This window comes from Myxocyprinus asiaticus, chromosome 30, assembly GCF_019703515.2.
Source record: "Myxocyprinus asiaticus isolate MX2 ecotype Aquarium Trade chromosome 30, UBuf_Myxa_2, whole genome shotgun sequence".
In the NCBI taxonomy this organism is placed as follows: domain Eukaryota; kingdom Metazoa; phylum Chordata; class Actinopteri; order Cypriniformes; family Catostomidae; genus Myxocyprinus; species Myxocyprinus asiaticus.
In genome coordinates this window covers 37,679,801-37,693,948 of record NC_059373.1, presented here as the reverse complement: position 1 = coordinate 37,693,948, position 14,148 = coordinate 37,679,801, and the positions used below count along the sequence as shown (strand labels likewise).

At 39.2% G+C, this 14,148-nt stretch overlaps 1 protein-coding gene across 1 annotated transcript in view; it reads right to left on the bottom strand.

The window, feature by feature from the left end:
* The window catches only part of LOC127420686 (zinc finger protein ZFPM2-like), an 89,155-nt gene that overhangs the window by 23,686 nt on the left and 51,321 nt on the right, over positions 1 to 14,148 (bottom strand). The window contains exon 5 of the mRNA XM_051663150.1: positions 9,181 to 9,277. Within this exon, the coding sequence (XP_051519110.1) occupies positions 9,181 to 9,277 (97 nt within the window). The remainder of the gene's footprint in view (positions 1 to 9,180; positions 9,278 to 14,148) is intronic.

Genomic DNA, 14,148 nt, shown 5'->3' with positions numbered 1-14,148 from the left:
TGGGGTATTCAGTATTATGGCTTGGGACCCTCTTCTTTTTTCCAGGTAATGGGATAGAGCGGGAGTGAGGGTGAGAGGGACGGAAGGAGGGAGAGATTGGGAGAAAGGGAGGAGAGAAACCCCTCAAGCGAGCGCCTCACTAGGAAGAGGATTACATGCTTCTGCTCTTCTACCTTCTAGCAAAACTCCCGATTGGTTTCAGGAAAACTCAGTTTAAACTTTGTCTCTGTTGACTTCGTCTTCAGTGAGAATCAAACAGAAATTCCTCTGACATAACACTCTCACCGCACCAAGAGACACAAGGTGTTTCAAAAACTTTATTTGTTCAGAACCTCAAGAACAACTCTTGTCTTTAAAGGAACAGTTGACCCAAAAATAAAAATTCTGTCCTTATTTATTCACCCAAGTCATTCTAAACCTGTATGCTGTTGTTTTGTTTTATGCAAGACAAAAAGATATATTTTCAAGAATCAACTACAGTTTATTGTGGCCACGGCTGTTGATTTACTGAAAGTCTTCTGCTCCGCTGCAGCTTCCAAATCGTATTCTCCATTGCGCACATTCAATCTTGCATGGGATGTTCGTTTACGAAACAAGAGAGAACCAATTGTGTTTTGCCATCAATGATGTCAAACCTGGCACAGTGCATTGATGCACTATTTGTGATCCTGAATATTGACGCACATGAGATTTTTGAGCTTCAGCAGAGGGGAAGATTATCAGTGAATAATGACTTAAATTTTGGTCTGTTTCTTACACAAAGCTATTGTATGGCTTCAGAAGACTCAGTATATAGTTCATAAGTTATATGGACTATTTTTTGGACTCTTTTCTTGACATCTCCAAAAATGTTCTTTAAATGAATTATTCCAAATGACTCTTACTAACCAGATCTTTGGAATTAATCACTCCAAACATCTCATCTTGTTATCAGTTATCGGTTTGAATCAGCCTGACGAATCCTTTACTGTATGTACCAACTGAATCCACATTTTAAAATCTGACTCGGTGATTGCAAAGACTTTCATTCATGTCCGACTCAAACAATTGTTTTGTGTATACAAAGGTTTGTGAAAAATGTATTATAATGTAATTTAACTTAATATAATATAATATAATTTAACCTAATACGATACAATATATAACTTCACTTCACTTTTAACTTAACTTTTAGCTTAACTTAACAATAATTAAATTAATACAATATTATATAATATAACTTGACATGACACTACACTACACTACACTACACTACACTACACTACACTACAATATAATATAATATACAGGTGCATCTCAATAAATTAGAATGTCGTGGAAAAGTTCATTTATTTCAGTAATTCAACTAAAATTGTGAAACTCGTGTATTAAATAAATTCAATGCACACAGACTGAAGAAGTTTAAGTCTTTGGTTCTTTTAATTGTGATGATTTTGGCTCACATTTAACAAAAACCCACCAATTCACTATCTCAAAAAATTAGAATACATCATAAGACCAATAAAAAAAACATTTTTAGTGAATTGTTGGCCTTCTGGAAAGTATGTTCATTTACTGTATATGTACTCAATACTTGGTAGGGGCTCCTTTTGCTTTAATTACTGCCTCAATTCGGCGTGGCATGGAGGTGATCAGTTTGTGGCACTGCTGAGGTGGTATGGAAGCCCAGGTTTCTTTGACAGTGGCCTTCAGCTCATCTGCATTTTTTTGTCTCTTGTTTCTCATTTTCCTCTTGACAATACCCCATAGATTCTCTATGGGGTTCAGGTCTGGTGAGTTTGCTGGCCAGTCAAGCACACCAACACCATGGTCATTTAACCAACTTTTGGTGCTTTTGGCAGTGTGGGCAGGTGCCAAATCCTGCTGGAAAATGAAATCAGCATCTTTAAAAAGCTGGTCAGTAGAAGGAAGCATGAAGTGCTCCAAAATTTCTTGGTAAACGGGTGCAGTGACTTTGCTTTACAAAAAAACACAATGGACCAACACCAGCAGATGACATTGCACCCCAAATCATCACAGACTGTGGAAACTTAACACTAGACTTCAAGCAACTTGGGCTATGAGCTTCTCCACCCTTCCTCCAGACTCTAGGAACTTGGTTTCCAAATGAAATACAAAACTTGCTCTCATCTGAAAAGAGGACTTTGGAACACTGGGCAACAGTCCAGTTCTTCTTCTCCTTAGCCCAGGTAAGACGCCTCTGACGTTGTCTGTGGTTCAGGAGTGGCTTAACAAGAGGAATACGACAACTGTAGCCAAATTCCTTGACATGTCTGTGTGTGGTGGCTCTTGATGCCTTGACCCCAGCCTCAGTCCATTCCTTGTGAAGTTCACCCAAATTCTTGAATCGATTTTGCTGGACAATCATAAGGCTGCGGTTCTCTCGGTTGGTTGTGCATCTTTTTCTTCAACACTTTTTCCTTCCACTAAACTTTCTGTTAACATGCTTGGATACAGCACTCTGTGAACAGCCAGCTTCTTTGGCAATCAATGTTTGTGGCTTACCCTCCTTGTGAAGGGTGTCAATGATTGTCTTCTGGACAACTGTCAGATCAGCAGTCCTCCCCATGATTGTGTAGCCTAGTGAACCAAACTGAGAGACCATTTTGAAGGCTCAGGAAACCTTTGCAGGTGTTTTGAGTTGATTAGCTGATTGGCATGTCACCATATTCTAATTTTTTGAGATAGTGAATTGGTGGGTTTTTGTTAAATGTGAGCCAAAATCATCACAATTAAAAGAACCAAAGACTTAAACTACTTCAGTCTGTGTGCATTGAATTTATTTAATACACGAGTTTCACAATTTGAGTTGAATTACTGAAATAAATGAACTTTTCCATGACATTCTAATTTATTGAGATGCACCTGTAATATAATATAATATAACACACACACACACCCTTCTGCAAAAGCAGAATTCTGCAGGAAATGCTGAAGGACATTGGGTGAACTATTTCTTTAAAGGATTATTTTAGGTTGGACTCGTCCTTCAGTTTGTAAAAACGAATGTGAAATGCATTTACAGCAATACACATACAATGGAAGTCTATGGGGCAAGTGTACCAGAATAGTTAAAAGCAGAAATGTGAAGCTCGAATTTTTGTTAAAGCCCGCACATGTATTCTTTAGTAGAAATATTTTTTACTCGACCTGTAAAGTTGGCTAAATCGTCCTTTTGAGTTGGGACTACTTTTCTAAGCAGAGGAACATTCAGTTCTCCTGACACACTATGCATTTAACCAGCGTTACGAAAGATACATATGGCTTTCTGGCTACTATCCATCAGTACTATCCCAGGAAACTGATAAATCAACTGATAAATCAACGACTGCTGTTTCCTCTTACTGTGGTGTGCCAGGATTTTTTTCATTCTGTTGACCCCAGATTCACCTTAACAGAGCAGCTCCTTCACATCACCAACTGCCATAAGCCTGTCAGATATCAGTCCATCAAGAAATGAAACAGAAAGCGAGAGAGAGAGAGAGAGAGAGAGAGAGAGAAAGAGAGAGAGAGAGAGAGAGAGAGAGAGAGAGAGAGAGAGAACATGAAATATGAAGGGAAGAGAGCAAATGTCCAAGAGAGGGAGATGATACATCAAAAGATGAGGCCTACATCATCTAATGACCAGAATAAACCTTTCCTGTTGGCTGGCGGAGCTGTGAGTCTCTGCAGTTCTTAAGCCGTGTCCCTCCTGATCCAGACATCCACTACCATCAAACCAGGATTTATGATGCATCACAACCCCCTGACAACATCCAGCAGCTTCATAATCTCATATATTCTCTCTGCTCGTGCCTGACATTTCCAGACACGACATTCACTCAAGATAAGCCAAAAGCCCTTTGACAGGATAGCGAGCACATATAAAACACACGCTTAAGAATTTTACTGCCCCCCTCGCAAGAACTCATCGGTGCATGAGACGTGATGAGCCATGCACTGACGGCAATAGCCACAATATCTCATATCAAAGAACTCAACTCATATTCAGTTACCGAGAGCATACCATACCACAGGCCCATTACTGCTATCGACACTGTTGCCAATTTGTTTAGATAGGTCAACTAATATGGGTTTTTCAATAGCTGATTCTTAGGGTGCACTAGAGCTTTTGCTGCGGACCCAAGTTTATTTTGTGTCAGTTTGATTCATTCGTTTGGTGTGAAAAGCTCTGTACTCTGGTGTGCAACAGCAAATTGACCCAGAGTCTGCTTAAAACTGTGGTATATATTGATGAAGTAGAATTTTCCTATGATACAGTAGATGAAGTTACTGTTTACAAACAAATGCTCGCTCACGGCACTTCCGTGTTCTTTTGGCACCCCGGAAAAGAACTGCATTCGAGGGCTAAAAATGCCGAAACAATGGCGTGGGGTGGAAACTCCTCCAAAAGATTATTGGAGATTTGAGCTTCTCTAAATTTCCATTAGGATTGATTGATCATAACAAACTCAGAATTTGATTTCAATTGTGATAGTAACAATGAAAATATGCCTACTCCAAGAAGACCCACTTGGCCCACACTGCTGTTGGTAGATTTACATTTTTCATGGAGCAATCGCACAAACACTGATTGCAAATGGCTGTTTTTAATTATCAAAATAAAACTGTTATGACAGATATGATGCCAAATATGATCCAACAATTATCATGGGGTGGTAACAGAAAAGCAACAGAAAAGCTATATACAAGAATAGCGACACTCGCTGCTGCTGAGAAGTACACTTAAACTTACATCTTGGCAATTTAAAGCAATGTTAATTCTGATGAGAGCTGCAACAAACAGAGGTAATCCCATACGCAATCTCTCTGTTTCTCTTTTTCTATCTCTCACCTCTCTGTTTCTCTTTTTATATCTCTCACTCACACACACACACAACATTGTTACTCCAGTACTGTAAAGGCCCAAACTACGCAAGTATGTGAATGCAGACGTACCTTGCTACGCACGCTCGATTTCATGTGTCGTTGCACTGTGAAATGTGTCAGCGCTGAATTCTCAGCATTGCCGCAAGGGGCGCTAGAGCTGATTTTCTTCTTTCAATCAACAACTGTCATAGCGGACTCAGGCAGCAATTTGAGTTGAATCTTTTCGAAATATAAATACGACTTTTTGTCCCCTGTCCATTCAAACGAACTTGTTTTTTCTCCATGTCTCTTCCCCACTCCTCAACTATCGACTCATCTACCACATCCGGGCTGCATCCGAAAACGTAGGCAGCTGACTTGCTGCCTAATCAGTTAATGGCTTAACTGACAGCTGTTTTGAATGAATGGAATTCTTAAGGAAACTGGTCTCCGAACAGTTTGAAAAGCACCTTATTTGGGGGCCTGGTTAGTACCACCCCTGGAGTTCACTAGCTCGCTAGTTCGAATCCCAGGGCGTGCTGAGTGACTCCAGCCAGGTCTCCTAAGCAACCAAATTGGCCCAGTTGCTAGGGAGGGTAGAGTCACACGGGGTAACCTCCTCGTGGTCGCTATAATGTGGTTCGTTCTCGGGGGGGACGCGTGGTGAGTTGAGCACGGTTGCCGTGGTGGATGGCATGAAGCCTCCACACGTGCTATGTCTCCGTGGCAATGCACTCAACAAGCCACGTGATAAGATGCGCGGGTTGACGGTCTCAGACGCGGAGGCAACTGGGATTCGTCCTCCGCCACCTGGACTGAGGCGAATCACTACGCGACCACAAGGACTTAAAAGCACATTAGGAATTGGGCATTCCAAATTGGGAGAAAAAGGGGAAAAATCCAAAAAAATAAATAAAAGCACCTTATTTTCATCCTGCCTCTGTATATAGCCACTGAAGGCAGCATTTTTCTGATTTTGGACACAACACCGGTTTCGTGGTCACGCCTAAAAAAATCTATTGCCCTCTTGTGTTCTGAGGTTTGTAACCACATTAGCAATGCAAGAGCGCACGTAATGCGTGTACAATTGGACCACGTGTCCCAAGCACTCGCGTCAGTGTTTGCGTACTTGCGTGAAGTATGTTTCGGCCTTAAGTGCTCCGGTAAAGCAGTGCAAGCCTTCGTTGCTAGTTCTAAAATGACGCTTTCGAACTAGCAACCAACTAGCTGTGCGTCGTGACCGCATTATCACCACGGGGTATGCTTTATTTTTCAATAATTCAATTGTCCGTCATCAATTATTTCTTACTTGTACAAGGATATGCAATACTTCTAAAATATGTCTTTGCCTTTATTTTGAATGCTGTATGTTAGGTGTGTGCAGCAAAACCATTATCTGTATCTGTTGCACTTGCAAAATTATCCGTATTTTAATATAATTGGATGTGGGCATAGCTTAAGCCGGAAATAGATCAAAACTAAATGAAAAATATGTTTTTTAAATGTAACTCTATACTTTCCATATAGCAAATATGCCTTGTATAATTCATAATATTATTTATTTTAATTTTATTATTATTATTATTATTATTATTATTATTAATAATACTATTATTATTATTATTATTACTGCACGCAGAACAGTGCGTCACCTGTTCACTCTGAAGCACAAACAGACCATGTAGGCTATTAATTTTATTTTATCACAGCATTTTGCAGTTTAATATTCACATATGACTATATCACAATTTTGATGTTATTTTGATTAATTGTGCAGCACTGAAGGATCGTGAAATTAGTCTAATGATGTGCTCTTTAGGAAAACAAGTGTCCAAATACTGCAAAATGTGCATTAAAATCATCAAGATATATCGTCAGTGAAATCATTTCGATGATATCCCTGCCCTACACAGCCCTGTACAACAGTCTGTGGTTGTTGCAGTTGACTTGCATTCACTTCTAAAAAATTTCTAAAAAGAAATAATCTCACCCCTCCCTCACCTCACACACTGCTCGCCTGCTTGAGGAGTGAGTAAAACCTGTTTTTGCACACATGTTCAGTACATCTCAGTCGAAAGGTTTTAAACATTAGCATAGACATTTCAAAAAGTGTCAAATGTGTATGATATAAGATCTTATTTAATGTTACTCTTGACAAGCTCAGATTTCTGAGACCTGCACAATAAACATCGACTGCAGAGCAGCCATCTGATTTGAACTTGAGATTACACTGTACACATTTTCATTCAATCATTTTCAATCTTGAATATTTGATTACACCGTTGGTACAATGCATGTATCTACAAAAATTGCCTTCTTCAAGCAGCAAGCATTCATTGATCTCTTGCAATGCATCCATGGAAGACGTAAATCGGTAGTTCATGTACAAAAAAGAATTTACAAAAACATGAGTAAAACAGTAAAGCTGGCTTCTTCTTCTGAGTTTCTACCAAACTACTATGTAGCCGCTCACAATAGTACTCACACTGAAGACAAACTAATCTATGATTTGGGAATCAAATTCTACAATGCAAAAAAAAAAAAAAAAAAAAGAAGACATGAATTCAGGTTCAAACCAAGCAATTGAGGCATCCTAAAAAATAAATAAAAAGCCTTAAAGGAATATTTGGAGTTTAATACAAGTTAAGCTCAATCGACAGCATTTGTGGCATGATGTTGATTATCACAAAAAACTATTTCGAAAAAATATTTACAGTGGTTACAGTGAGACTGTAGGGGCCAAATTTTGGAGGGTCTAAAAGGCAGAAATGTGAAGCTTATAATTTTATAAAAGCACTTACATTAATACTTCTGTTAAAACTCATTATTATTTGAGCTGTAAAGTAGTTTAAATTGTAATTTTTACAATCATTTTAGGGTTGTTTGACATTACATCGTCATGGCAATGAATTTGTAAAATTGGCTATAAATTTACAGTAAATGTAAGTGTTTATAGTAAGTGATTTTATCACACTAAAATCATGTTTATATGCATATTGTTTATGTCTTGTGGCTATACTTTTGAAAGTCAATATTTTAACGTTCAAAAATTGGCCCCCATTCACTTCCATTGTAAGTGCCTCACTGTAACCCAGATTTTTGCTTTTTTAAAGAAAAGGAGGGACAAGTCAAAATAATTTTTTTGTGGTAATCAATATTATGCCACAAATACTTTTGATTGAGCTTAACTTGTATTGAACCCGGAACATTCCTTTAAACTACTACATTTGGTCCCCCAATCCAGAATATGTGGCTACGGCCTTGTAATACACATATAAATATCAAACCCACTAAAATCCATTGATGTGACCAGCATTGGAAAAGCTAACTTTGCTATCTGCTTGGGTACAGTACGCCAGAGAGTTTAGAAGATATCCGACGGCCTGGCCTAATCGATCCCGTCTCTTTTCACATTCTTAATAACTTCTCAGTTGAAAGCCCTTCAGCTCATCAGCATTGTCTTTTAATTAAACACAATTCCTGTGCCGCTCGCTGGCGGAAGACGACTCCTCCAGGGGAGGCGATGCTGTTTGAATACACTGATAATAGAATTTGACATTGCTGGAGATGTTGAGCCATTATTCCATTTCTCTGTGTTCTCAGATTAGTGCGATAAAGGTCTTTAAAGTCTTTCATTTCTTCAAGTCTTTTTGCAGAATGGAGTAGGGATTGTTCTCTGTGGAACTTACACATGTACTGTAAGTAGATTAATCAATTAAGCCCCAGCAGATAATAAAAAATTGGAGCACTTTAGGGAAATATCACTTTTAGTCGAGGAGAGGGAGAGTGCAGCCAACAAAGAGTTATCTTTCTGCTCTTTAAACACGAGTATATGCTCGTGGAATGGCAAGTTATTACTGCAGTTTTAGTTCTTTTAGTAAAAATGGGGAATTGGTTGTTATCTTGGAAAGGGGCTCATCGTTTTTCAGATTTTCTGTACAGTCAAGACGCAGAGGGTTTTAAAGACCCCATGAAATCAAAATCAAAGCTTTGTGGTTTTAGCCCATTTGATATGCTAGTGTACTCCTAAAAGGTGATGAAATAAACTTTTAGCAGATGTACGCATTTCAAATTTACAGTCTTTATCTTCTTGCCATTGACTAGCAATGGATAGAAGCAAATCGTGGCTTGACATAAACTGTCGCATAGCTATTGGCCATTTAAAAAAGGACAAGCCCATTGAAATGTTCCACCCCAACTTCCAGTTTCAATAGAAAATATATCAAAACAAGAAAGAAAACCAAAGTTCACCAAACCACTTCATGGGGTTCTGTCAAGCTATACAACAGACCATGAAAAAGACATTGATAGGCTCCAAGAATAAATTCTCACCTTTGCTGTAAACTGCACAGTTGCTCTTGCCATACTCTGCACTGACCCACATCATATTCATCAGCCAGTGGGGACCTCCGCTCAGTACCAGCGAAACCTGCAACAGAAAACATACTCTCACGTTTATCATCACAATGACTGCATTGTAGTTGCTGATAGCAAGACTTTTGACTTGACTTCTGCAGTTGTTTTCGCCCAAGAACTGCTCACTTAGGCAGGAAGTGGATGCAACTAAAAGACCAGCAACTAAATTGACTAACCAATTTTTTTTAATTGTTGATACCAAAATAATGGGCATGGAGAGATGCATTAAATTGATCGCATAGCAGTGTCTGTATGCAATTGGCTGTACAGAAATGCAAAAATGTGCATCAGAATTTCTATACATCCAAAATTAATAAGCACTGAATATTTCACAGACATAACTAAATAATAAAGGGAATATACTGTTCTGCACATTAATATCTAGTTTACTTTCTACTGAGTGCCTTTATTTTTCAAAGATTTGATACCCCTAACTTACCAAACTTTGGTATATCATTTTGGTCACATTTTAGCTTTTTAAAAATGTACAAATCCATGTATTACAAATATGATGTCTTAAATTGCATATAATATATTGCATATATATATATATATATTGTTACAAATTTCACGATTTTTACTTTTTGCAAGTATTTACATTGATTTGCCATTTGGAGTCGAATGGCTTCTTTACCGCATTAGTGCTATGTGTGATTAGAATTAACTGTTTCTGTTTTCATTGTTTTTGATCAACAACTACAGTAAAGAACAGAAAGAGTATTAAAAGACAGATTATTCAATGACAATTGCGATTGCATGGATTTCGTCTTTGGACACACATTACACTGAACGAGTCAAACCAAATATTTACTCTCAACACGCAGTGAAAGGATCTTTGTGCTGAACTTCTTTGCCACAATACTTCTCAATCACTGGCAAGTGAAATCTAAAAATGTACCATCCATTGGCTAATCACAGACCATTTTAGTTGCATAGTGCAAAATTTGGTGGATTATGCAAGTGATTTACTCACATCATTCTTGGGATTTAAGAATCAATATCGGGATTGTTCAAATAAAGATAGTGATGCATCGGGCAATTGATATTTTTACCCATGCCCACCTGTTAACATGACTTTGTTTCCTGGTTTACTGGTAAAAAATAAAAATAAAAAAAAATAAAAAACTGTACACATGGACCACCAGAAGTTGCGTAAAGAACAAAGTCAGTAAATGGACTGTGGGTCTTAGAAAACATGTTTAAACAATCTCAACCATGTGCTCTCAATTCGCCGTTCTCAAAGGCCATTTCAAAGCAAGATCTCAAGGTGTGTGTGTATGTTTGTGTGAAATGGGTGTCGAACAGGTCACACCCTGTCTCCGTCCGCCCTGTGAATGGCTGTATTGTTAGAGAGCCTCTGAATGTTGCACCTGATCTGATCTCATCCTTTGGGACGTTTGGAATCCAGAATAGAGCGCTGTGACTTGGAGACAGAAGAAGCGGAATGTTGAGCACTGATCTTTAGACACATTGTGCCGCTCTATCACCAACATCACAGCTTCCTGAGACCACTGCATGGGGAATTTAAAGAGCCGAATTGGGTTTCAAAAGGATGGACAGAAGGTTGGATTCATAATCTCAAGTTAAATTGTGTTATTTCTGTACAACAAAAATGTCACTGCATTACATAAACTATCAAAATAAAAGTCAACTATAAACAAATGACGCTAGAGCATTTCTCAAAACTAACTTCACTTTTCTGAACCATTTCTGCAATGAATTTTAAACAGCTGGTGTCAAGGTCATTTTTAGTGGCTGTATGAATTCATTCCTCTCGTGTTTATACAGGAATCCTAGGAGAGTAACCAGGTGGAGTTCATCACATTAAATATGAACATGTTCCACTAACATTTGACAACCAGAAAGTGCCAACTACTTTATGCAGTATATCTTTTTTATTATTTAAACCTAACAAACATCTTTCTGTGAAAAGTGTGCTTGTGACATCTTCCTTTACAATAACTTTCACTAGGTTTGATATTGTTATCTAATGCAATGCCATTCATACATTTTAAGTGAGACTTAAGTGTCCAAATACATTTTGGAGTTACTATATTTTAATGCAGATTAGCCTCTATCTGAAACTCTGTCAGGTGACCTGAGGGGAAGTGGATATGATGTAAGCTACCTGTGGGTTTCGGAATACATCCAGCTGTAAAACAGCATCATGCCTTCTGGAAGGAGAGGGGACCAAACACTCTACAGACTCTCAAACTGTTATCAGTGCGTTTATCATTCCAGGAGCATGCTCTGTCTCTCTCTGGCCAAATCTGCATTTTTGCTGAATCATCTTCCAGCTGGCTGGTCAACCCCAGACAGAGAGGATTTGACAGGGATTTGCCATTTAAGGAGAGGTAGACATACAGACGAACATTTTATTGCTCAGTGTTTGCTCTTTCATAGCTCAGATGTAATAGAGTTTTCAGATATGTTTAATTTACAGTAAAGTATCATTGTCTCCAATATTTTTCCTAATATTATTTTGGAGGAGTAAACGACACAATTGCCGCGATTGTTCACATACAGGAAGAGTGAAATGAGATGACAGGAGAAGAGAGAAGATAAGGAAAGAATGAGAAGAGAATGGAAGAGGAGAGGACAAGAAAGGAAAGCAAACAAGTTGGAGAGGAAAGGAAAGAATAGATAAGAAAGGGAAGGAACTGGAAAGCAAAGGAAAACTGTTGAAAAGCAAAGGAAAGGAAAGGAAAAGAAAGGAGTCAGACAGGAGAGGAGAGGAGAATGAATGAGAGGAGAAGATAGAATGAGAAGAGAGAAGGAAAGGAAAGAATGAGAAGATAATGGAGGAAAGGAAATGAAAAGGAAAAGAGTTGGAGATGAGATGAGATTAGATGAGATGAGAGGAAAATTAATGAGAGGAGAAGATAGAATGAGAAGGGAATGGAAAGGAGAGGAGAGGAAAGGAAAAGAGTTGGAAATGAAAGGAAAGAGTTGGAGAGGAGAGGAGAGGAAAGGAAAAGAGTTGGAAAGGAAAGGAAAGGAAAGAGTTGGAGAGGAGAGGAAAAGAGTTGGGTAGGAAAGGAAAGAGTTGGAGAGGAGAGGAAAGGAAAGGAAAGGAAAAGAGTTGGAGAGGAGAGGAGTTGGGAAGGAAAGGAAAGAGTTGGAGAGGAAAGGAAAAGAATTGGAAATGAAAGGAAAGAGCTGGAGAGAGGAGAGGAAAAGAGTTGGAAAGGAAAGGAAAGAGTTGGAGAGCAGAGGAAAGAAAGGGAAAGGAAAGAGTTGGAGAGGAGAGGAAAGAAAGGGAAAGGAAAAGAGTTGGGTAGGAAAGGAAAGAGTTGAAGAGGAAAGGAGAGCAGAGGAAAGGAAAGGAAAAGAGTTGGAAATGAAAGGAAAGAGTTGGAGAGGAGAGGAGTGGAAAGGAAAAGAGTTGGAAAGGAAAGGAAAGAGTTGGAGAGGAGAGGAAAGAAAGGGAAAGGAAAAGAGTTGGGTAGGAAAGGAAAGAGTTGGAGAGGAAAGGAGAGGAGAGGAAAGGAAAGGAAAAGAGTTGGAAATGAAAGGAAAGAGTTGGAGAGGAGAGGAAAGGAAAAGAGTTGGAAAGGAAAGGAAAGAGTTGGAGAGGAGAGGAAAGAAAGGGAAAGGAAAAGAGTTGGGTAGGAAAGGAAAGAGTTGGAGAGGAAAGGAGAGGAGAGGAAAGGAAAGGAAAAGAGTTGGAGAGGAGAGGAGAGGAAAGGAAAAGAGTTGGAAAGGAAAGGAAAGAGTTGGAGAGGAGAGGAAAGAAAGGGAAAGGAAAAGAGTTGGGTAGGAAAGGAAAGAGTTGGAGAGGAAAGGAAAGGAAAAAAGTTGGAAAGGAAAGGAAAGAGTTGGAGAGGAGAGGAAAAGAGTTGGGTAGGAAAGGAAAGAGTTGGAGAGGAGAGGAAAGGAAAGGAAGGTAAAGGAAAGAGTTGGAGAAGAGAGGAGTTGGGAAGGAAAGAGTTGGAGAGGAGAGGAAAGGAAAAGAGTTGGAAATGAAAGGAAAGAGTTGGAGAGGAAAGAAAGGGAAAGGAAAAGAGTTGGGTAGGAAAGGAAAGAGTTGGAGAGGAAAGGAGAGGAGAGGAAAGGAAAAGAAAAGAGTTGGAAAGGAAAGGAAAGAGATGGAGAGGAGAGGAAAGAAAGGGAAAGGAAAAGAGTTGGGTAGGAAAGGAAAGAGTTGGAGAGGAAAGGAGAGGAGAGAGGAAAGGAAAAGAGTTGGAAATGAAAGGAAAGAGTTGGAGAGGAGAGGAGAGGAAAGGAAAGGAAAGAGTTGGAGAGGAGAGGAAAGAAAGGGAAAGGAAAAGAGTTGGAAAGGAAAGGAAAGAGTTGGAGAGGAAAGGAGAGGAGAGGAAAGGAAAAGAGTTGGAAATGAAAGGAAAGAGTTGGAGAGGAGAGGAGAGGAGAGGAGAGGAAAAGAAAAGAGTTGGAAAGGAAAGGAAAGAGTTGGAGAGGAGAGGAAAGAAAGGGAAAGGAAAAGAGTTGGGTAGGAAAGGAAAGAGTTGAAGAGGAAAGGAAAGGAAGGTAAAGGAAAGAGTTGGAGAGGAGAGGAGAGGATTTGGGAAGGAAAGGAAAGAGTTGGAGAGGAGAGGAAAGGAAAAGAGTTGGAAATGAAAGGAAAGAGTTGGAGAGGAGAGGAGAGGAAAAGAGTTGGAAAGGAAAGGAAAGAGTTGGAGAGGAGAGGAAAGAAAGGGAAAGGAAAAGAGTTGGGTAGGAAAGGAAAGGAAGGTAAAGGAAAGAGTTGGAGAGGAGAGGAGAGGATTTGGGAAGGAAAGGAAAGAGTTGGAGAGGAGAGGAAAGGAAAAGAGTTGGAAATGAAAGGAAAGAGTTGGAGAGGAGAGGAGAGGAGAGGAAAGGAAAAGAGTTGGAAAGGAAAGGAAAGAGTTGGAGAGGAGAGGAAAGAAAGGGAAAGGAAAAGAG